This window comes from Carica papaya, chromosome 7 (genome assembly GCF_054855325.1).
Source record: "Carica papaya isolate Zhongbai chromosome 7, ASM5485532v1, whole genome shotgun sequence".
Taxonomy (NCBI): domain Eukaryota; kingdom Viridiplantae; phylum Streptophyta; class Magnoliopsida; order Brassicales; family Caricaceae; genus Carica; species Carica papaya.
In genome coordinates, this window is record NC_142315.1 from 26,110,576 (window position 1) to 26,135,784 (window position 25,209).

The 25,209-nt window shown below is 36.0% G+C and overlaps 2 protein-coding genes across 5 annotated transcripts; both read left to right on the plus strand.

The window, feature by feature from the left end:
• The first annotated feature begins 220 nt into the window (after positions 1 to 220).
• Positions 221 to 19,828, plus strand: PUM6 (pumilio 6). Of its 4 annotated transcripts, XM_088208399.1 has the most exons (11): positions 250 to 461; positions 1,163 to 1,611; positions 1,684 to 1,835; positions 2,120 to 3,561; positions 3,644 to 3,785; positions 3,883 to 3,990; positions 15,587 to 15,799; positions 15,943 to 16,053; positions 17,462 to 17,668; positions 18,854 to 19,025; positions 19,349 to 19,828. In XM_088208399.1, the coding sequence occupies exons 2-11, from the start codon at positions 1,227 to 1,229 to the stop codon at positions 19,369 to 19,371; spliced, it is 2,955 nt and encodes a 984-aa protein (XP_088064525.1). In that variant the 5' UTR covers positions 250 to 461; positions 1,163 to 1,226; the 3' UTR covers positions 19,372 to 19,828. The 4 variants fall into 4 exon arrangements, with proteins under 4 accessions (XP_088064523.1, XP_088064525.1, XP_088064522.1 ...); XM_088208397.1 differs by having other exon boundaries at positions 221 to 365; positions 1,163 to 1,835; XM_088208396.1 differs by having other exon boundaries at positions 251 to 461; positions 1,163 to 1,835.
• A 943-nt stretch (positions 19,829 to 20,771) lies between these two features.
• On the plus strand, positions 20,772 to 24,802 carry RID2 (S-adenosyl-L-methionine-dependent methyltransferases superfamily protein). The gene is made up of 10 exons (XM_022037506.2): positions 20,772 to 21,064; positions 21,293 to 21,434; positions 21,545 to 21,620; positions 22,158 to 22,241; positions 22,333 to 22,388; positions 22,580 to 22,636; positions 23,169 to 23,218; positions 23,350 to 23,502; positions 24,144 to 24,276; positions 24,467 to 24,802. Exons 2-10 carry the CDS (start codon positions 21,336 to 21,338, stop codon positions 24,629 to 24,631), a joined length of 873 nt encoding a protein of 290 aa, XP_021893198.1. The 5' UTR covers positions 20,772 to 21,064; positions 21,293 to 21,335; the 3' UTR covers positions 24,632 to 24,802.
• Positions 24,803 to 25,209: the final 407 nt, after the last annotated feature.

Consider the following 25,209-nt stretch of genomic DNA (forward strand, 5'->3'; position numbering starts at 1 on the left):
TTTTGTAGAAGTTGGGAGTGAAATCAAATATTTTAGACTTACTTTTTAATATTCACCCATATTTTCTATTTTCATATTTTAATTGTAGAATTTATTTTATTTACGTAGCGCACGTGCGTAGTCGGCACGTGTTATGAGTACTTTCAGGCTTTCCTTCAGAAGTGTATCTTTATCCACTTCATGTTTTGTCCTTTTATGCCACCGGTACATCCAACCAAACCAAACACCACTCTCTTTAAAGACAAAACCAAGCTTGATCTGCACGTAGCGAAAACCCAGACTGGAGCTAGCATTTTTTTGTTTTTAAATCTAATGCTGGATTGCGTGTAGCAAAACAGAATCTATCCATTTTTTTAAGTAGCGAGGTATGACTATTTACAGCAATCTCTCCTTCAATCTCTCTCTCTCTCGAGAAAGAATCTAGGGTTTTTACGCAGTGAATCTTGCTTCCCAGCTGCTGGGTAAGAGAATCTCCAAACTGTTTGGCTTACTCCTTGTTGTTGAAAAGTTCAATTAGGGTTTTAGGGGGGCGAGGTGTGTGTTTGTCTTCACCTTCTTTCATTACGCTTGGGGTTTTTCTCTTTCCTTGCGTACCTACACGCATTTCTTTTCATAGGTTTTTAAGGTTTCTTGACTAATTGTTGACTCTGCTGGGTTTCTTATGTAGTTATGTATGAATGCGAGAAGCATGTACCTATACACGTCAGTACTGTATGTATACACGTGTCTGCTCTGCTGTAATCTGTTATTCTTCCTCTCAGTGATTCTTTGTTCGTGAGTTTAACTTCGTATGGTTTCAAGTCTTTTACGGTTGTTAAATATTAGCCTTTTGTTTGGTAGCTTAGAATTCTGTAGGTAATTAAAAGTTTTTCAATTAATTGTACTTTTCGTGCTATCTGGTTTCGAGATTTCATGTCGCATAAGTTGATCATTTGAAGTTACTTCTCTTCATGGGTTGAATAGGTGAAGTCATCTTCTGTTTGAATATCTGCGTGCCAGAAAGATTATAATCGGAAATATGAACTATAACTTCTTCTTCGCCCGGAAAGTGTTTTGTTTTTAGTGTTTTTGGACTTCTGATTATATTTCCATTTGCAAGGGTGCGTTACATGTTGGCCTTTTTATTAATTGAAAGTGAATGAATTTTTTGGTTTCTTTTCAGAGTACCATGAATTATTTTGTGAGGTACTAGTGGCTGAGAGGGGGGAGTATCATATCCTTGTATAATGGCTACAGAGAGTCCAATTAGAATGCCGGAAGCCAGTCGAAAATGGCCAAATCACAAGGAGACTGCATCTTTTGTAACACCAACTGCTAATATGGCGGCAGAGGAGTTAGTATTGCTTAGGAAGAGTCCTATCGTTCATGGGAATGGAAAGGATACAGTTCCTAATCGAAGTGGGAGTGCACCCCCTAACATGGAGGGCTCGTTTTTGGCTATAGATAACCTCCTGTCACAGCAGAGCTTTAGCATGAATTCTAGCTTGCCAAGTCTGAATGGTGCTGCCGATCGGTCGTATTTAGCCTATTATCGCGCCAATGTCAATCTGAACCCTAGAATTTCTTCAGCACGGATCTCAAGGGAGAATCAGCATCTCATGCACCATATTGGTGAGTATGATAATAATTGGGGATTCACTTCAGTAGACGATGGTGGTAATGGTTCCTTGCGTTTGTCTCAAGGTGCCCTTTCTACACACAAGGAAGAGTCTGAGGATGATTGCTCTCCGCAACAGTCCCCTGATGGTATTTTGGATCAGACAAATCGGTTTTGGGCTGGACATAATGCAGCTCATTTGGCAGGCCAACAGCATAATTTGGTTGATTTCATACAGGTAAGAACCTTGACAGACAATATGTTCATGAATTGCATTATTTATACTTCTGGTTTTCAATGATGAATTTATTCAAATTTGTTTGTAAATTGAATCTCCATTACGAGGTTTATTCTTTTGGTTTTGAATGATGAATTTATTCGTAAGTTAGCAGTGTTCTGACATCTGGAACTCTTATGCTTGTTGGTGGGTAATTGAGTTGATAGGAAGTTGCCACTAACCTTTTCCATTTTTCTTTCACATTGTTTGGCCGTAAATGCATAGTTCCTGTTGCAAATTTACAGGAAGATGTTCCCAACATTTCGTCACCTCTACATAGTCACTCTCATTCTTCAAGCTATGAAATAACAGAAGAAGCAGATGATTGTGGGGTTGGTTCCAGTTCCCTGCAAACTACAGTGAATGCTAGCACATCACGTGCTGATCCAGGTAATACAGAGTCATCATCAGATGATGATCCTGCATCTTTTTCAAGCTTAGCATCATGTGGTTGTTCTGGAACAACTCCATCCATGCAACCTATTCAAAAAGTAGTTCCAAATGATACAGAGATCTACTTAAAGAATGAACTCTTGGTTGATAATGTCTCCAATCCTGATGTTCCTACTCTCATATCTGACATGAAGAATCTTAACATGTCTAACTTGCCCAATTTCGAAAATCAAGAAACTCAAGAACATAGGCCGAACAATTACCAAAATATTTTGCTTCAACACCAAGCACATCAACAGCGAAGCAATTCCATTCAATTTCAAAATGCCAAACCTCAGATGAATTCTCAAGGTGTAAATGGTGCATTCATTGGCTCAGATCAATTTCTTCATGCCTCATCCAAGTTCTCAGCAGAGATACAGCCTATGCTCCAATCATCGGGGTTCACACCTCCACTGTACGCAACTGCGGCAGCATACTTGACTTCACCAAATCCATTTTATCCTAATGTACAGGCTCCAGGTTTATATTCTCCTCAATATGGTTTTGGTGGGTATCCTTTGAATTCCTCTTTTTTCCCACCATTTGTTTCTGGGTACCCTCCCCATGATCCTATTCCATTTGTTTTTGATGGTACTGCTGGTCAAAACTTTAATGGTCAATTGCCTGGTGTTTCAAATGGAGGAAATGTTGTACATGGAGTGGATATGCAGTATTTCAACAAGTTCCAAGGACAAGTTGGATTCGGTGCACAACCTTCTTTTACTGATCACCTTTATATGCAATATTATCAACAGCCTTTTGGACAGGCATCTAACATGCCTGGACATATTGACCCTTCTGCCTTAAGAGGGGGTGTTGCTGGGAACCAAAATATTACACTTGGCTTGCAGAAAGGATCAGATATCTCTGCTTCCTCAGATGAACGAAAATTGTATCATCAGGGAAGTGGTCTGAGTAACCAGAATGCTGGTAGAGTGGGAACAATGAGTCCCCAGTATTATGGAAACCAGCCAAATCTGAGTATTATGATGCAGTATCCATCTTCAACACTTGCTAATCCAGTTCTGCCAGGATCACCAGTTGGGGGAACTACTCTTCCTGTAGGGAGAAATGAAATGAGATATCCATCTGGTACCAGCAGATATACTGGTCTGTATTCTGGATGGCAGGGACAGAGGGGATTTGAGAGTTTTAGTGATCCCAAAATATGTAATTTTCTTGAGGAGTTGAAGTCTGGAAAAGGCCGAAGGTTTGAGTTATCTGATATTGCAGGACATATTGTTGAATTCAGGCAAGTTTTGTTTTGTGCTAAGCTTATTTTGTGTTTTATAGATGCCTCTGGTAATGAAATAATTAAGAATTTTCAACTTCAGTGCTGATCAACATGGAAGCCGATTTATTCAGCAGAAGTTGGAAATTTGTAGTTTTGAAGAGAAGGAATCTGTATTTAAGGAAGTTCTTCCACATGCCTCCAAATTAATGACTGATGTTTTTGGTAACTATGTTATTCAGAAGGTTGGTCTTCAAAATGTTTATCATTTTCTTAAATTTGTTTAATTGCTTGTAAATGAGGCCACTTCATTTTGTTAATTCTTTCTCCTTTGTGCTCTAGTTTTTCGAATATGGAAGCTCAGAACAGAGAAAGGAACTTGCAAATCAGCTTACTGGTCAAATATTGACTTTAAGTTTACAGATGTATGGTTGTCGTGTGATCCAGAAGGTAAGTTCTTGTGCCTCATATATGTTGTCTTTCAAACCAGATAGGTATAACTATTTATGAGTTTCACTTCATCTCTTGTTTATCTCTATGTTTACTGCATTCTGTCTTCTTCACTATTCTGCATGATTTTTTCTTTATTATATGTTAAATAAACTTTGATAAAAAAATATTCAGAATATTCTACCCTAATTTTTCTTTTACATAAAGATTTATATTAAAATTGTCTACTTGTGGGTTCAATTATTGTTGGTTTGGTCTCCCTATTTACTTTTCTAGTATGTCCTTGCTTTATATGAGAAATTGTTTGCTTCATTTGCGTAATAATTTAAATGCCTTGCATGTTTATAAGTGGCGTTAAGGTTCAGTCGATAAATGACATGATCCACTGTCTGGGGGTGGTGACTTAATTTCTTTTCCTATGATAGATGCAGTCATTTTCTTTAAGAGTTCCTTTATAAGGATGGTTGACGACCATTTTTACTAAATTGTTTCATTGGTAACTGTTTCATCCCAAAATCTCATGGTTTCATGGGTAAAACATGGTGTTGGAAAATGTGGCTTTGTCACTCTGGCATATTAACTTTTTATTGAAATTTTTTTTTTTTTATGAGTGATCTGCCTTCCTGAAAAAGAAGTTTTATACGTTGACCTTGGAGATTTGGAGCAGTGTACTCAGGGGAAGAATGGGAGATAAGTTTGGACGAAGCTCACTTTTATATAGCCAGTATGTGTTGTCTACTATGTCATTTAGTTACATTTGTTTGTTTTCATGGAAGCTAAGTTGTACATTTCGGAAAAGGCTGCCTTACTAGATCCGCTGGAAGTAACCTTCTCATCTATGCAAGGAAGGCCCCTTACTATGTGTTGTCTACTCTCTTTCAGAAAAAAAAGAAAGTGATCATATTTTATTGGAACAAAAAAAAAAAAAGAGAAGAAATATTATAAACAAGGACACAATCGCAGAAAAACTTATACAATAGAATCCATCAACGAGTCAATGATGTCCCCAAAATCTTCTCCTCTAAGGAGTGGAAGACCTTTATCAAATACATTATGTAAAGACCCAAACCTCATTCTAGGGATTTTGGGCATTTAGTCCGATTATAATAATTTAGTAATTCTGAAATTATCATTGCGCAAGAGAATTAAAGGTTTGAATATTACATTTCTTGCATGTTTACTTAAAAATACCCAAAATAGGGGCTAGTGAAATGTTTAGAACTTAAAACAAAGATAACTACTACAATAATGAGTAACCTCAATTCGAATATGACGGGGTGGATAGGGATGATGTCCTAATCTATTCTCTCACTGTTCTTAATCTGGATCTGGATCTTAAATGTCCTTATTTAAAATGGTAATAAGAAGGGGGTGAGCAATACTAGCTTAATTAGAATGCTAAAAACCTCACCGCCAACACAGTAACCAAAAGATTGTAGAAAACTATAAAACAACTGATGGAGCACTCACTTTGTATTAAAAACCATACTGGTGTGGTCGCACTCTTCCTTTTTATGGAAAACAGTTTATTACTTACCTCCTTATTAGACAACTTTCATGCACAAACATTTAGATATATTCAGGAATATAATAAAATGTAATTAATTGTTTACCATTCCCTTACACATCTTTTAGTATTATTTTCGTCTACCGGTATCGATGGGCCTATAGGAATTCCTCTTACTCGTGGATACTTACATTTCTTTCACAAATATTGACCGTCCCATACCTCGTCCGATAATGGGCATCACTTGAACTGGCTACTCCATACCGTGTCCGATATGAATACCGCTTTTATCGGCCGTTCCCATACCCCATTCGGTATGGGTACCATTTACAATCTCCCAACCCCATACGACTAAGGTTAATGTCCACGATAGGAATCAGTCTATATACTCCCCCTCCTGATATCCAATGATGGTTTTATTCACCTCATTGCTCGATTTTATTTTCATCAACAAACCTGCTCTGCATCATACATATTTCCAAACAAGCCCATACCATCTTTCATTTTTAATTATTGAGATGCAACGTATGCATAAAAAGAAAAAATATTAATGCCAGAATACGTAATCTGTAATTTGGTGTGCATCATAGGAGAGATAATCATCGAATAGGCTAAAACAAATACAATGGAATTAAAATATCTTAAAATATCACACGACGAAATAAAGTAAATTCAATTAGATTCAAGTAATACAAAATCAAGTGGAACATAATAAAGTAAGAATGTTTCAAATGAAATAGAATGTACAAAATATCATAGTAAAATAAAATTATATGAACCAAAGTAAAACAAATAAAAATAGGGCAATATATTCACAAGTATATGTATGGAATAGGTTAAGAAAAGAAAAAGGCAGAATAAATTAGAATGACAATTAGTGTTTTGTTAGCTCCCTTGGGAAGTTTTATCCAACGTCTCTGACGCATATGGAAGTCCTTTTGTGTGAATGTGTTTCGGGCTCTTATGGTATGTGTAGATTTCAAACGTTTGCCCATACAAGTAACGACGCCAGGTCTTCAAGGCATAAATAATTGCGACAAGCTCCAAATCGTGAGTGAGGTAATTTTTTTCATGAATTTTCAACTGTCTGGACTCATAAGTTATGACCCTCCTGTACTATATCAAAACACAATCCAAACTTTGGTAGGATGCGCCATTGTATACCGTATATTTGCCTGTTCCATTTGGCAGAGCCAATATTGGTGTAGTCGTCAGTCGCTCTTTGAGTTTTGTAAAACTTCTTTCACATTTCTCGTTCTACTCAAACTTGACATCTTTCTTCGTGAGTCGTGTCAGGGGAGCATGACGCTTGAGAACTCTTCTACAAACCTACAGTAATAACCTGTCATATACAAGAAACTCATAACTTCCTTGATCGTGGTCAGTTGCTTCCAACCCATCACTGTTTTAATTTTGTTTGGATTCACTGATACTCCTTCTTTCGATACTGTGTGTCCCAGGAAAGAAGTTTGTTCAAGGTAAAATTCATATTTACTCAATTTTGCGTATAGTTTTTTCTCTTTGAGAATCTGTAAGATTTGGGTCAGATACTGAATGTGTTCTTCGCTGCTCTTAGAGTGAATTAGGATATCATTAATAAAAATTATGACAAACTGATCCAAGAATGGTCTGAAAATCTTATTCATTAAATCTATAAAGATTGCAAGCACATTAGTCAATCCGAACGGCATAACAAAGAACTCATAATGTCCATATCTAGTTCTGAAGGTCGTCTTAGGAATGTCTTCTGCTTTGATTTTCACTTGATAGTATCCTGAACGAAGGCCGATTTTGGAGAAAATTTGAGCACCCTATAACTGATCAAAAAGGTCATTAATCATGGGGAAAAGATATTTGTTCTTAATTGTGACTCTATTCAATTCTCTGTAATCTATGCACAACCTCAAAGTCCCATCTCTCTTCCTTGTGAATGTAACTCCAGCGCCTCAAGGTGATATGTTGTGTTGGATAAAACCATGATCCTGATAGATCTTTGATTTGTTTTATCAGTTCTTCTAGTTCGACACGGTTCATCCGATATGGGGGAACCGAGATAGGTTGGTTGAAAATCAATAGCGAATTTTACCTCTCGATCTACTGAGAGTTCTGGTAGTTCATCAGTGAATACATCAGGAAAGTTTCGGACGACAGAATATCTTGGATGTAAATCTCTTCCTTGGGTTTGCCTATCGTAGAAGAATTAAGTCAATAACATACGATCAAACTCAATATATTACCACCATGCGCCAATAATATCTGAGATTTTATTAAGTAGTAAAAAGTTTTTCATTAGAGATGTTGAATATAAATCTCTTGTGATAATGGTCAACGATAGTATGATAATTCGTTAACCAGTTTATCTCTAGGATTACATCAAAGTCTCACATATTTAGTGTTATTAAATCTACGCTCAGTTCCCTACCTGTCATTTCTATAATACAAGATTTGTTTATAATATCTTCCAGTAATGTTCCGTTCCCAGGTGTAGACACTAATAATACAGAATTAAGATATTCAGGTAATACATTTAAATATTGAGTAAAAGCATGTAAAACAAATGGATGCGAAGTACCAGTGTCAATTAAAACATGTGTAAGATGTTTGCAGATAGTATACATACCCTGAATCACATCTGGGTTGGCTTCAGCATCTTACTGAGTGAGCTGTAGACTTTGCCCTAGATCGCAGGGCTGACCTGATTCTGATTCTTCGGGCACTCTCTGGTGTAGTGTTGAGCACTCCCGCATATACGACATGTATTGTTGAGACGATAATAAGATCGGTCCCGATGATCCTTTCCAGAGTGCTAACAAATTTTATCACATCCTGCTATCGGAGCCTGGATAGGAGCCTGAGGTGTGGACTTTGGCCTCTTGTTCTGCTGGTTTGATGTAGTGGGTGCTGGTCTGCGATGCGAAATCAGGAGGCCTGAAATTGCCCATTGTTGGGGAAAAAATATGGATGTTCCTCTCGATCAACTGTGCCTTGGGTAAGATATGCTGAATATGTGCCAAGTTTAAATATATACAACTGTTGTTTGATCTCAGGGCGAAGAACCCATTCAAACCTCCTTGTTTTCTTGCCTTCATCTATCATACTTTCAAGGGAGTATCGACTTAATTTCAGGAATTTTTGAGCATACTCTGATACTGACAAATCTCCTTGGACCAGTTGTGCAAATTTCATTTTTTTCAGATGTCAGAAATGTTCTGGGAGGTACTCAGCATTGAAGGCTGTCAAAAACTATTTTCAAGTGATCGGAGTGGACGGAGTAGACTGCTTGAGTTGCCATCAACATCCTACCTCACTTACGAGCATATACGTGATAAGTACAACCTTCTGTTCGGGAATCACCCCAAGTATTGCAAAGGTCTTCTCTGTCTCTGCCAACAGTATTTAGCTTCCGTAAAAGTGGATGCTCCTGTAAAAGTAGATGAGTTAAGTCTATTATACTTCTCGATGTAGCCCGAGTCCATCGTATGCGGAGCTCATCTTTCTGGAGGAAAACTGGATTATGCTGGGGAGAACCGGGTGGCCTTGTGGTAGCACTAGATTGTATGGTGGAGGTACTGGATTGTTCTGCGGAGATGTTAGATGGTACTGTGGAGGAACGGGGTTGTACTGTGGGGTACTGGATCTTCTTGATGTGGAGGTGACTTATACTGTGGTAAGGGTGGAGGGAGATTAGACATCTCCCTTCTCTCCTCCCTAGCTTGCTGGGCAAAAATCAGTTTTTCAAGCATTTCGAAGAGTCGATCAACGTCCTCCCGTAGTGATCCCTCCTGGGCTGGTCTGTTTAGTGGGGACCTTCCTCTCCTCATGTTTTCTTACCTACCTTACATGACAATAGTTTGAGATTCGAATTGCATTAAATTTATTATAACCCTATGTGCAATGAATGATTCTGAGAAATTCGGCTTTGATACTAACTTTAAAGACCCAAACCCCATTCTAGGGATTTCGAGCATTTAGCTCGATTATAATAATTTAGTAATTATGAAATTATCATTGCACATGAGAATTAAAAATTTAAATATTACATTTCTTGCACGTTTACTTAGAAATACCTAAATAGGAGCTACTGGAATTTTTAGAACTTAAAACAAAGATAACTACTACAATAATGATTAACCTCAATTCGAATACGGTGGACTAGATAGGGACGATCTCCTAATCTATTCTCTCATTGTTTTGGATTTGGATTTGGATTTGGATCTCAAACATCTTGATCTGAAATGGTAATAAGAAGGGGGTGAGTAACACTAGCTCAATAAGAATGCCAAAAACCTTATCACCAACACGGTAACCAAATGATTGTAGAAAACTATAAAACAACCGATAGAATACTTATTTTGTATTAAAAACCATGCTGGTGTGGTCGCACCCTTCCTTTTTATGGAAAATAGTTTATTACTTATTTCCTTATTAGACAACTTTCATGCACAACATTTAGATATATTCAGGAATATAATAAAATGCAATTAATTGTTTACCATCTCCTTACCCATCTTTTAGTATTATTTTCGTCCACCGGTATTTATGGGCCGCCAATAGAGATTCTTCGTACTAGTGGATACCTACATTTCTTTCACAAATATCACCCGTCCCACACCGCGTCTGGTAATGGGCACCACTTGAACCGATCACTCCATATCCTGTTCGATATGAGTGTCGCTTTTATTGGCCGTTCTCATACCCCGTTGGTATAGATGCCATTCACAATCTTCCAATCCCGTCTAATATGGGACTTTCCAATCCCGTACGATTGAGAATCCTATCCATGATAGGAATCACCCTATGTACTCCCCCTCCTGATATCCGGTGACGGTTTTATTCACCTCATTGCCCGATTTTATTTTCATTAACAAACTTGCTCCGCATCATGCATATTCCCAAACAAGCCCATTCCATTTTTCATTTTTAATTATTGAGATGCAGCGCATGCATAAAAAGAAAAAATATTAATGCTAGAATACGTAATATGTAATTTGGTGTGCATCGAATAGGTTAAAACAAATATAATGGAATTAAAATACCTTAAAATATCACATGACGAAATAAAGTAAATTCAGTTAGATTCAGGTAATACAAAATAAAGTGGAATGTAATAAAGTAAGAATGTTTTAAATGAAATAGAATGTATAGAATATCATAGGAAAATAAAATTATATGAACCAAAACAAAACAAATAAAAATAGAGCAATATATTCACAAGTATATATATGGAATAGGTTAAGGAAAGAAAAAGATGGAATAAATTAGAATGACAATCAGCGTTTTGTTAGCTCAATCAACAACCTGGAAGATTAAATTAAGCAACACGCGGCACGGGTTAGATTTAGGTTTAGTCAAGTGTATTCATACATATGCCTATATATACACATACCACTATATTTATTACTATCACTATTATTATTATTATTATTTTATTAATATTATTATTATGATTATTATTATATATATTTTTCTATCTTTTTTTTTTATCTTCCAGTAACTGTTACGAAGGGAAGGGTTTGGGCATCCTTACACAATTGGAATGACGGGGATATCATTCCTCGTAGTTGTCGGTCGAGGTGGTGCTCCTCACTCTCAGTTCCCACCATTTCCTCCCTATTTCCATTTTTTTTATGCGAATGAAAAAACCAAACCTTCAATGCATACGGGAAGGGAAAGGGGACAAGGGAAGGAGAACGAGCTCACCGAAATCGGGTCCCGGTTTCGGATCGCAGACACGCGCCTCCCCCTACTCGACTACAGTTTTCTTGAGTCAATCTAAGGTAGAAAGGGTTAAAAAGGGGTCAGGAATGGATAAATAGGAGAAAAAAAGGGAAAATCGAGCTTACCAGCGTTATCCTCAGCTTCTGGCACTGCAGTGCCATCGTTCCCTGGTGCCTGTTGTCTTCTTATCCGGTTGACCTGGTGGCTAGGGTTTGGGAAACTAGTCGAATGAGAGGTTTAAATACCTTTCTCCCCTCAATCTGGGCTGTCCATCCAGGCCTTCGTGGATCAACAAGAGCCGTCCTATCTTTCCTATTTTGGCCAACCAAGATTCTCCTCCCTTACGTGTTTCCGACCGTCCGATCAATCAGTCTTGCGAATCAAAGCCGTCGATCATACGACCGTTGGATCCATCACGTGGGCGATCAGGGCCGTTCGTTTGAATTCGGGCGGGATTGAGATGTCGCCGTTCGTGCGAGTGGGAATGTATCCGAGCCGTTTGATCCCTCAGGCACGCGGATTGCCAACATAGCTCCCGCGTGGGAAGGTCCGCTGACATGCTTGCCACGCGACACGTCTTGATTTGTCATGCTGCTAATGTGACCATCCTATGTGGCCCGTCTCCTTTAATTTGCAAAATTGCCCCGTTTTTTTCAAATTCCTTTCAAGCGAGTCCCCTTTTTATTTATAGATTTGCCCTAATTTTCGAAATTTATTTCAAAGTGGCTCAAAAATTATTTTTTGTTATTATTATTATTATTATTAGTATTATTTTGATTATTATTAATATATTTTTTTTATTGTTAATTTAAATAAAATAAAATATCGATTTCTTTAATTCGAAATTAATCATTCCCAAACTCGAGATTTTACACACTAGGTTTTAAACCAATAAATCCCAAATGTAACTGCATTGGATTTAATACCCTCGAATACTCTTCTGTTTCTTTCTTCCAAAGGGATCAGAATATGTCATGGGGGTGAGGGTGAGCCACTTGTTCTTACTCTTGCATTAAAATGAACCTTCTCATCTTCATTTGTCTATTTATATAGTTAGCCAGAAGCTGAGTAGCTGTCAAGGTATCAAGCAAAAATAAAATCATTGGCATAGTAATTGTTGATTGTGATTTATGATCCTATCTGATTTAGTGATTTATGATCCTATCTGATTTAGTGATTTATGATCCTATCTGATTTAGTGATTTATGATCCTATCTGATTTAGTGATTTATGATCCTATCTGATTTAGTGATTTATGGTACAGTAATTATCAGCTAGCAATTCACATTCATAAGCATACATTTATGCATGTGTAGGGCATCTATCTTCTCGATCCATATGATCTCTTACCACTTTTATCATTACTGTGGAGTATTTTTCTTTCTCCTTGTTGCTTGAAATCAATCACCCAACCATCTGAATTTTGCTTTTTTTCTATGAAAACCAAATTTAGTTTTGAGGAAAAGGAAGTCCCTTCCTTGAGCTCCCTTTTTCTTTGAGAAGATTCCTAGAGCTATCTTTGAAATGGAAGGATGTAGCCGTAAAAGGCACCAAGGAGGTGCAACAAATGTAACTAGAGTTGTTTGTGAATGAGCATATGCTCTTTTTGAGGTGAAAAACATATAACACTAGAAGGCCTTTTTCTGGAGCTCTAACATTCAACTCATCATGGCATGGGAAATGAACCTTCTTATGTTGTCTCATCATGTAGTTGGAGTGAAGTATGCTTGCCAGATAGAACCTATTCAGGGGGGAGGAATGGGGTTGTGATCCTAGTCGGGTTTAATAGAACTCGCCAAAGGTAAGTGGCTGTGGAGGTTTATGGGGTCCAGGGGAGTTGTTGTTGGAGAGTTATAGAGGTGAGACATGGGGTAGAGGGGCAGGGTTAGTCCACCAGGGTTCCAAGGAGTTGTGGAAGAAAATTTGCATGAGAAGAGTTTTTTGTTCTTTTTCTTTTTTTCTCTTCAGGAGTGTATTAGATGGAGTGTGGGCTCAGGAAAAAAGGTGAGTTTTTGGAGAGATGAATGAGCAGGAGGAATTCTATCTGTACGACTCCCAAATATTTATGCTGTTACTTGCAACAATGAAGTGTTGTGTGTAGAGTTGAATAGAGACCTAAACGATTGGGGGATTGTAAAATATATGGATTTAATGAGCATCTTTCAATGATGAAAACTCTACACTGTGATAAACAAACCACTTTGGCAGCTGAAATCTTCTGGAGTTTTCTCAGTGAAGTCTCATCATGACCACTTGTACATCGAAGTGGGGAAGGGGGCTGAGTTCCCAGCCAGGTCGATTTGGAAGGTTCAAGCAGCCCTAAGGATTGCCTTTTTGTCTTGGAAGGCGGTTAGCAAATCATTCTTACTTTGGACAAATTAACGCGAAGGGGAAAGATCCTTGTGAAAGGATGCTATTTATGCAAGAGAGATACAAGATCCTGCACTCATATTCTTTTGTGGTGTCTGTTTCTGTTTTGCTTTGGACTTTGGTTTATGGTTTATTGGGGTGAGTTATGTCATTGCTGGTTCAGTTACGGAGGAACTTCTAGTGTGGAGTGGCATCGAAGGTTATAAGAGAGTAAAACCTATCCCTCTGTCATCTGAAAAGAAAGGAAGAGAAGGGCGTTTGAGGGCAATGGATCTAATTTTGATATGAGGATTCGTGGTTGCAGACTCTTTAAGTTTTTTTGATAAGGGGTCATCCCCTTTATTCTAGTGAAGATTTTTAGGACCTGATATATACTTTGATTGGTCTGTAACTACTTGTATGTGGGTCGTAACCCGTTTGTGCTCTTGAATATAAGTCACATTTTATTTAAAAAAAATTAGCTGGCAACATACGAAATGCAAATGAAATAGCAACATATTCGCTGCAAGGTTGTGATGTTTGTGGTTGCTGGTCATCTCATATTTAGGGCTATGGTAATTTTCGTCTTGTCATTGACATTCATAAATAGACAACCGTATACGCTTGTCTATGTTTCTAATGACGAAAACAGAAAAGACAGTAACATCAACAGGCATTAAGGCAGCGGTGCCCAAGTAAAAGGAGAGCAAAAGCCCGAAAAGGTGATTTGTCTCTCTCCTTCCAGATTGCATAAAAAGATGGGCATGAAGATAGGGGTACATAGATTCTTCCTAGATTAACAAACCTTAAATCAACACCCTTCACCCAGCCAAAAGAAAAAAACCCCCAAAGGACATAACTCATCGACAATTGGACGCAAAACGAACCATGTTAGATTGAGGAGAGAAAGCATGGAATCCTATAACCTTTTTGTCTCTTAGCTGATGTAGGACAAACAGGATGATTTGTTCAATTAGAGATTTGAAGATAAAAACCTATATATTACAATCTAGCATAAACCTATATATTACATCTAGCATTTCTTAGACATTCAAGAAGTCTTAAGCATCGTAGTTCTTAAGTATCTGATTGCATCAAATAATCAAGTATTGAGAAACTCTTGAAGTATGTTATTGAAGAATTGAATTCTATCCCGTCGTTTGTACTATTGAATATTTTTGTTTCTCCTTGTGGCAAGCAACTGCGCTGCTGACCTATCTTAGAAGACATATTAGTGATTACTACATTTAGTTATAAGTCTTTTATTTTGTGATTGATAAGTAACAAATCACATATATTTTCTTTGTTAGTCGTGTACCAATCTTTTTTCCGCATAAGTTGAGCTTTCCTATATTTGAAACCTAGCCATGTTTCATCTGCTTGCATGGTCCAAACAGTACCATTATCTTGTCTTATCTTATGGCTTTCTCACAAACCATTTAGTAAGTTTTGGATATACCCAAAGATCAGTTTAAGGTGTAGTTTACCGCTATCACAATTTTATGATACAATATACTGGCTTTGTGTATGCCCATGTCACTTTTAGTTGTAGCATGCTATATATTTCTAATGATTACAACATACTGCAATAAGGGGAAAAAAGGTGCTTTGTCTTCTCTCTCTTATTCATGCTTTAGATACCTTAAAGTTGTTCTTCTCACAAACCATTTACTATGTTTGGTTATACCCAAAGATCAGTTTAAGGTGTAGTATACTGCTATCACATTTAATGATACAATCAACTGGGTTTGCAGTATACCCATGTCTCTTTAAGTTGTAGTGTGCTATATATTTCCAAAGATTACAAAAATACTGCAATAAGGGCATAAAAGTGTTTTATCTCTCTCTTATTCATGCTTTAGATACGTTACAGTTGTTCTTCCATTTAAGTTAGATATTCTGCTTTATATATTTTAGCTTAATATTTATTTGGACTGTCAAAACTATGTACTTAGCTTCTTGTTAAGATTGTTTGCCTTAATAATGAAAAAAAATGTATATCCTGATTAAATGCTTGTGTAGGCTCTTGAGGTTATTGAGCTAGAGCAAAAAGCACAGCTAGTCCAGGAATTGGATGGGCATGTTATGAGATGCGTACGTGATCAAAATGGAAATCATGTGATTCAAAAGTGCATTGAGAGTGTTCCAACAGATAAAATTGGATTTATAATATCTGCATTCCGTAGTCATGTTGCAACACTTTCTATGCATCCATATGGATGCCGTGTCATACAGGTAATGGAACATAAAAAGCAATGTGGGAATATTATCTTTTTGCCTTCTCCTCTCTATTTTTCCACTATATGTGAATATTTCGACTCTTGGACTGTCTTTTGGAGGGGAATACTATGAGATATCCTGTGGTTTATTTCCTGTAGAGAGTTTTAGAGCATTGTACAGATGATCACCAATGCCAATTTATAGTGGATGAGATCTTGGAGGCTGTTTGTTCACTTGCTCAGGACCAGTATGGTAATTATGTAACTCAGGTTAGTATGTCCTTTCTGCTGTTTCTTTTCACTTGGCAATTCTAACTATTAATATCCATGTATGGGTTCTTTCTATTTTTTTATCTCAAAAAAAAAATAATAATCTGCTCTTCTGAAAACCCATAATATTTTTTTCAATAGAAGAATTTATCGATTTTTCAAAAAGTTACAACTGTATTTTCCTAGGTAGGTCTTCTTTTATATGGTTAATCTCCTGCTTATAGCTGTCCCTTTTCTTGGCATGGGATGCTTAAGGATGCCAGAATTCACCATATGAATTTTTCTTTCTAACATATGATTGATTTGCAATCCAAATGGAGATGTGTAACCATTTATTACTCTATTGTCCGGCAGTCCAACACATTTGGTCTATGGTTTATGGGCTATTGGCGGTTAGTTGGGTAATGGCTGGTTCAGTTAGGGAGGAGTTGGGCTTGGAAAGGAATTAGGAGAAATGGTAGATTTTTCAATTTAATTCCGTTGAGATATTTTAGATTATTTGGAAAGAAAGAAATAAAAGAGCTTTTGAAGGCATTGAAGGGGATATGGGTAAACTTAGAGATAGATGGTTTCACTTGTTTGGGTCTATAATTTTGGGGCATGATTTGTATAGGGCGGAGGATTTTGGGTATTTGATTGATTGCTTAACGAATATTTTATTTTTGTATATGGGATGCATTCCTTTGGTGCTCTGTTAATAGCACTACAATTTTTTTATTTTTTTATAAAAAGGATTGATTTGCAATACATTCTTCAACAACCATCTTTTAAATAATTAATTTTGATTTGACCTAATTTGAAATCTCTCTGTAGGCATTTTCTGTCAACATTAATCTTTTAGTTCTTGGTATATAGATTAGAGGTTATCTAGTTTAATGGAGCCTTGATCTTTTTGACTGTATTAATTATCCTTGCTTATCTTCTCTCTCCACTAGTCACCCTTAATCTACTTGGACATGTGCAATCAATATTTTATATAAAATTTTCCTAGTAAACTTGGCTTCCGAAAATACAGATAGACAAGAAATAACAGTTTTTTTTTTTTTTTTTAAGAAAATCTTCTTTCTCCTTCATCCACACTTAAATCTACTCGAACCTGTGTAATTTAATATTTTCTATATAAAAATTCCTAATAATCTTTGACTTCCTAAACTACAGATAGCCAAGTAGTAAGCAAATTTTTTAGTAAATCTGTTCCTTATCCTCATCTAGTTCATGTCATTTTTTTTATAAACTGCATTTAGTCCCTTTGAGATATATTTTCATTTATTCTTTCTTTTTGTCCTATTCCAGGAATAAATGTTAATTGTTGTCTATGCTTTGCTTTTGCAAATTACACATCATGCATCAGAATTTCATTTTCAGCGGAACTTCTGGTTTCAATTTCTTGATGCTGATCCAATTACAGCATTATTTGCAGCATGTATTGGAGAGGGGAAAACCTCATGAAAGAGCAAAAATTATTAGCAAATTGACCGGACATATTGTACAACTTAGCCAGCATAAGTTTGCTTCCAATGTTGTTGAGAAGTGTTTGGAATATGGTGGTCCTGCAGAGCGGGAACTAATAATTGAGGAGATCGTGGGGCATAATGAGGGAAACGATAATTTGTTGGTAAGTTATTGTTCTCAAATATAAGACTATAATTATTGATAATATTGACCTGTCAAAATAAAAACGGTTGATCTTCTGAGGTAGTTGATACACATTTTTTAGACTGTCAAGATATTTTGATTTTTTTTCCTCGTTATTATAAGATAGGAATTTAGATTGCTAAAAGAAGTGATTCCTAGCATGATGCAAGGTTTCATCCCAACTTACTTTTATGTATGTTATTTCAAATTTCACTTTGTTTCTGCATTCTTTTTATGTGCATGCTCTGTTGTAGATACTTCTAAATTCAATGTTATAAGGGAATGTTGATACATTTATGTTTGTTGTGATTCGGCCACTGTAAAAATGCTACTTCATACTTGTGGATGTAAATAAAATTTTGAATTCAGCGCTAAGATGTGCAAGAAGGGATTTTATGGGCTTAATTCTGCTAATATCTACTGGTTGAAGAATATTCTATTTAGCCTTTCGCAGATTACAGTTTAATACTCCTTGAGTTTTCTTTTTTCTCATTGAAAATAGTTTAATGTAGTTTCACAATTGATCATTTTCCATTGTATTGTTAGCTTTTTGGGGACACCTAAACTTATAAAAATGTAAAAATGGAAGTTTCTAGACTAAATAATCAAATTTTATGTAAAATGACAAAAATAAAAACTAGATATGTTGAAATTGAAAAGCAAATTGCATGTATTAAATGTTAGAAAGACCAATGTATTACTTTGTATTTTGCCTTTGTTTATTTTTTGATCTTCAAAAAGTTTGTGATAAGTGTAAATTTTCAACCTTTTGGTTACTGATAGATTAAATAACAAACCCAGAAGGGGCATAAACGGTACATAAGTCCTCACTGTGATTCTGTATTTTCCAAGAGATATCGTCATTGTTGAGTAGGTTGTTCTATCTCTATCTTCTTTTTTTGGGGACTTTTCCCTCTCTGCAATTACAATTCATTTTGACCATGTTGACCATTATTGTGATTTTGCATATTTTCTTTTCAGCTATAATTTTTTGGTACCAGAAACTGTCCTTTTCCAATAATTATTCTGGATATTGTTTAGCAAGGCAAAGCACAATGCAATATGATAACGGGACAAGACTACTATGCATTTCATATGAATGCTTTTTCTTTTTAAATTATATTTTGGAGCTTGTATTTTGCTTACCTGCAGTTTTTCCCCCCAGATAATGATGAAGGACCAGTTTGCAAATTATGTTGTCCAGAAGATTTTTGACAGGTGCACTGATAATCAGCGGGCAGTGTTGCTTAATCGAATCAGAATACATGCCCATGCTTTAAAGAAATACACTTACGGGAAACACATTGTTGCTCGGTTTGAACAGCAATTCGGAGAAGGTGTGTTTTCCTTCTAATCTGATGTCATCTTGAATGTAAGTAGGGAAGTTTTTGGTATAACTGAGCACTTTGAAGGACTGATCCATATGTGGCTGTTCTGTTCCCTTAATGTTTTATATATAGACCTAGAAGCATTTTTTGTGGCTTATAGTAGGTGGTCTAGATGAGTGGTAAGCAAATGTCTTGGACAATCTTTATTTGTTTAAGCCTGTGTTAAGTGGTTGTTGTAATGACAAAATCCATACATATTAGTTGTCCTTTCCAAAATCCTTTCCGGCATCAGTAGCTTTCATTAATCGTCTGAGAGTCACTTCCATGTGCAGAAAATCAAATATCGGGATCGTGAGCCCAGATGAAGAGAATTATTATGGGATTCTTGCCTCTGCAGCTCCGGCTGAGATGAATTACCGTGCATTATGTCAATGTTTGGGGATTGAAATGAGAGCATAACACAGTTGTTTTCCCCCTTCATCCGAAAACGCTGACATGATTACGTGCGCATTGATAGCTTCAGCTGTTGGAAGCTCAATGATGGGTAATAATAGAGGGTTGAATAGAGTGCAAAGTTGGTAAATATATGTATATCTGGTTTTAGGTATTTGCAGTATATTATTAAGAAAAGGAGGGAAAAGAGGGTAAAGAGTTTTTTATTTAGAAATTTCTCACTTTGGAACGTGTTAAAGGGGGAATTATTCGGAAGGAAACTCTTCCTGTTGTGTAAAAATTGCTTAAAACGACATTGTTTTCAGTGTGTTTTCTGACTTCTGATAAGGAAAAATGAAAAAACAAAGTGCATTCTCGTACTTATTTCTTATAGGAGTAGAGTTAACCTACTTTTTTACTATAATAACTAATGACAGTTTAATATTTGGAAGTCACTTAATTGGTGCTCATGCTTATTTCATAAATATTCAGAGTTAGTTGGATGGAAATAATTGTCTGGTCTATACTTATTTTTTAACAAGTTCAAACCATATAGTTAAAAAATTATAGTTATAAGAGATTATATATCGCACACTCTGGTTTTATATATATATATATATGCACACACACACGTGTATATTGGTCGGAGTGCTTGGTGATCAGGTAATAAAAAAGGTTAACTAAAAAAGTGTAAAAAGTTTTTCGAAAATATAATTAGCTTTTTAATAAAAATATAAATATCAATGTTAACTAAAATAGAAAGAAAAAAAACAAAACAAAACAAAATTTTGAAAGAAGTAAAAATTTAGATTTAACCCGTTTAAGATTGATATAACTGAAATTCAATGGTGTGGTAAACTATATTTTTTGGTAATTGGAATCTCTTTCAAACATGGTTGAGGTGTGTGTTGTGTTCTAGGTCATCTGGCAATAAATTACTATGATCATTCTATGTGTTTTGGTTGTCTATGTATCTTCTTGTAATAGTGAGAATTCTAATGAGTTATTCGTGTAATTTCAAAGAAAAATTTAAAATTTTAATAACTTTAAATTAATGATTGTGTTGGGACAAATAAAAAATTGGGGATACCTGCTAAAGGATTATGGATGCTTCGATTTGACTGAAAACTTACGAAAAATTCTAGTATGTGAATTTTTGGGATAAATATGGATTAGAGAATTTTAAATAATTAGGAATCACATGCTGGGCCAAGGTGTAATGGGCCCATTATCTATTCGGTCCTCATGAAATTACCTGTCCACCCCTTTCTTTGTATAAAATACCAAATTTACCCTCTGATAAATAGTTCGTCAAATTCCAAAACCCTGCTTCTCACTTCTCCCGCCCCAACACAGTTTGCCCTTCTTTCTACTCGCCTTCTTTCTCGCCGTCGCATTTATTTTCGATGAGCCATTGGATTAAAACTGAACTCAAGTGATAGGGCTTACTCCAAAGTTTGAAACCAAAGGTCTGGTGCGTCTCGCTCTTCTCGGCCTACAGCTCTCTCCAGCCGGTGAGTCTCCGGCGGATCAAGGACACTGGTTCTTCTGAAGTAAACGGTTTTCCTGCGTTTTCTCGTACTTCCTCGACAGCTTTCTGAGGAATTCCCGACCAGGTAGTCGCTAAGATCTTTCAATTATTTTGTTCTTCTTCTTCGTTTTATCTTTGGAAGAGGAAGCTCAGACTAAAAGGATGCAAAACGAAGAAAATTCAAAAGAGTTTGTTCTGTTTGGCTAAGAAATAAAATCTAGGTCTTCTAATTTGGTGTTTGTAAGGTTGTTGTGATTAGAGGAATAAGCTTTAGGTTTTAGTTTTCTCACTGTGATACACTCTGTCAAGACAGACAGGTTTAGTGTCGAAAGCTAGGTTTACTCAATTGAGTTGACATGTCAAATCGGCCCGAGTTACAAGCGCCGCCTGAGATATTTTACGACGATGCCGAGGCCCGAAAGTACACTTCTTCTTCTCGTATCGTCGAAATTCAGGTTTCTGATAAATCTTATGGACTATCTATAGTCTGCCTCCTTTTGCTCTTTTTCTCTGCTTCATCAAGCTTTTGATAATATGTTTTCTCTGTGTAACTACGTGATTTTAGGCAGAGCTTTCGGAGAGAGCTCTAGAGCTTCTAGCTTTGCCTGATGATGGAGTTCCCAGATTGCTTCTCGATATTGGTACACTTCTCTCTCGAGCGCGTCTATCAATGACTCAATCGTCCTTAAATGAATGGAAAAAGAAGTTGTTTTTTTGGCATCAATAATGCGATTGTTTGAAAAACATGATAATGTGTTTTCTCATAGTGTGATTTATGAACTTACATGAAGAAGAATGAGATACTTAAACTCTATGTTGCTTCTGTTAAGAGAAACATCTTTTGCTTCTATATGACAAACTGTTCTTGGGATCTTTCATGTTGAAATAATGAAGGATCAAAATTTTGTTAACATTTTCTCAACTACTAGCCATTTGTTAATGAACATTATAAATAATGATCTTCTTTAGGTGTTATCTCAAAGAGAAAAGATCTTCTTTAGGTGGACTTCATTGTCAGTCTTTTTGCATTATTTCTTTAGCACTTCAAGTGTTAAGGTTTCAATTGGTTATGTTATTGACTTCAATTTTGATATTAGTAGCTTTGGCTCATGCTTTCCCTAAATCATTATTTTCAAATTTATGATGATAGGTTTTCTTTTCTCTTATTCTTTTTCCAGGCTGTGGATCAGGGCTTAGTGGGGAGACGCTATCTGAAAATGGACACCAGTGGATTGGTTTAGACATCTCACAATCAATGCTTAGTGAGTAACTATTTCAGTTTGAAGGTGCTTGCTTCATGTTCTTGTTCATATTTGACAGAAAATAACTTTTTAAGGAAACATTGACTTGTAGATATTGCATTGGAGCGCGAAGTAGGAGGTGATTTATTACTTGGTGACATGGGACAGGTATCCACTCTTATTTGTGCTTTATCTACTTCATTGACTTCTGAGTTTGGCTAATGGTTCTGAAAAGCCTGTTAATTGGTATTTCCATGTTTTGTGGTTTCACATTTAAGGAGACTTGCAATGTGGTTATTCTTTCTAGTTGTTTTGGTTAACAGTAACCTGGATGATAATGGGTATATATTGCATTTCAGGGCTTAGGATTTCGTCCTGGAGTTATTGATGGGGCCATTAGTATCTCTGCTGTTCAGGTTTGGCTTTCACCTTAGCTTTTTCTGCTGTGTTTTATTTATTTTAACAGATTTTTTTTAATGATTCATTGCTTTAACTAATAAAGCTTTATAAGCTGTCATGTTGTATATCTTGTTCTTGCTTTTCTAAAATTTCCTTTTCCAATTTTTTATTTGACTCTTATCTGAGGGTTCTTTTTAGTTAGTTAAATAAAAGGCCGATTCATTTGATATTCTGTTCCCAAATTCTAATTTCCATATAAAGACTGATTCATTGTATTTATGGTGATGCACTAAGCATAAAATATGCAGATTTCAATTTTTGCGTCTTGTTTTCCAGCACCCTTGAACTTGTTCCTGAGAGCTCTAATATGAGATTTGCTATAGCCATAATTGAGGCCTAAATTTACGACAGCATTGCCATTTTATTTAGTAAAATCATCTATTGCTTTTCATGTTCTAAATTTTATGAGCTATGTATGGTTATTGATGTTAACAAATATTATCTCAGTAGACAATACTTTTTCTTATCTTTCTTTTGGCTGCTTTTCAGTGGTTGTGCAATGCTGACAAGTCCTCGCATGAGCCTCGATTGAGACTGAAGTATGTTTATACTTTTTATCTACTTAATAGTTACGCCAAATAAAACATATGACATCTTTTTTCATGACAATCTAGGTTGATATGGAGGCAGCAGTTATACAAAATTAACTTATTGTTGGAACTTGGTTTAGGGCTTTCTTCGGTTCATTATATAGATGCTTGGCTAGGGGAGCAAGAGCTGTTTTCCAAATATATCCTGAGAATCTAGCTCAGCGGGAACTGATTTTAAGTTATGCCATGCGTGCTGGATTTGCTGGAGGTGTGGTTATTGACTACCCCCACAGGTATTCTTAGGTTTGCTTCATTTATTTTTTTGGGGGTAAAATTTTCATTTGAATGCAATCTTGCTAGTAGAGTAACATGTTTAAAAATGCCTCCTTGAATTTTTGAATTTCATATGCATGGATCTCTGTCTTTGCATGCCCACACGAAGACTACTTTCCACTTTACTGATCATAGAAAATCATCCAGGGCATGGATAACTCTTCCATATGCAATTTTTTAATGAGGTACAATTATTTGGACTTTCTATGGCCTTTTCACCATATCAAGATCTGAAAACAGCACGCCTTGTTCTAGAGCAACTTAAAGTCTCCAAGTACAACATTGTTCTTTTTGTTTGAGTTGGTTAATGGTAAGGCTTGGATGCTAGTGCTTGAGAATCTTATGATAGTTGAAGGAAAGATGCTAAATTTGTTAGTAAGACCCTTGAAGATATTATTGACATGCTTGAAGGAAAAATCTACAACTTGATGGCTGGTATAATTGCTTCGTAACTGACAGCATTAAGCTTGCAATCTATGACTGACAACTGTTTAAGCTTTTAGATACTTAGTAACCTTCAGATAAGTTCTACAGAAACATCTTAAACACATTCTGTCAATTCTTCTCATACACTAACGCAAGAATTTTCAACTCATGACAGTACCAAGAAAAGAAAAGAATACCTCGTTCTTACTTGTGGTCCTCCATCTGTAAGCACAGCCGTTCCTAGAGGGAAGGGGGAAGATGGAGAAAGTACCTCTGATGATGAGAGCAGTGGAGATGAACCTGAGACGGTAAGCTGTCGTGTTATTATTGTAATTGTTCATTTTTCTTGTTTGGCTCTTTCACTAGCTGAATTTCTTGTTAAGTTTTTGGAAAAAAGAAAATTGAAAGGAAATTTTATAAATGCTCTTGTTAAATTAAATTTGCTATGTAGCGAATGGTTCTCTGATTTTTTGCATTTTCTTTCTCTTGGTCATGCAGGTTTGCATTTCAGATAGGCATAGGCCTAGGAAAAAGCAGAAGATTACAAAGAAAGGCAAGGGTAGAGAATGGGTCTTGAGGAAGAAAGAACAGATGAGAAGAAAAGGCAATACTGTGCCTCCAGACAGTAAATACACAGCTCGAAAACGAAAGGCTCGATTTTGATCTCCACCTTGCATTATGTACCTTATGGGAAGCTCTCTCATTTTGCATGTTTTACTCTTCATACTGCTTTGTTCAACTAAAATTACTATTTCGTTGGTGAATGTAATGTTTAAATATTTTGCATTTATTGGAATCCTAAAATTTTGGAAAGAGGATTTCTTCTTTTCTGGAGTTGTTTTGTGTCACTTTTGTAGTTTCTTTCTGGAACTGAATCACTTCGGTAGATAATTTTGAAATATATATAGATTCAAGCTACGCATTTGTCTTACTCAGAAGTTGATTTAAATCTTAGTTATAAAAACTTAACACGCAATTCAAATGTAAGTTTTATATGTGAGTTAAGTTGGTTTTCTTTATTAATTTTTTGATAAGTAGATTGCGAAAATGAATCCGTAACAAAAGTTGATTTAATTAAGTTATCTTAAATTAAAATATAATAATTGAGTATTAATGTATTTGGACCATATACTGTTATCTTAGTTTTTTTCTTCTTGAATGCTGGCACTGTTATCTTACTTCAGCAATCAAACTTTTCTGGCGAGATAATTTAAGTTGTTTGTCTGCATAAAGAGCTGTTT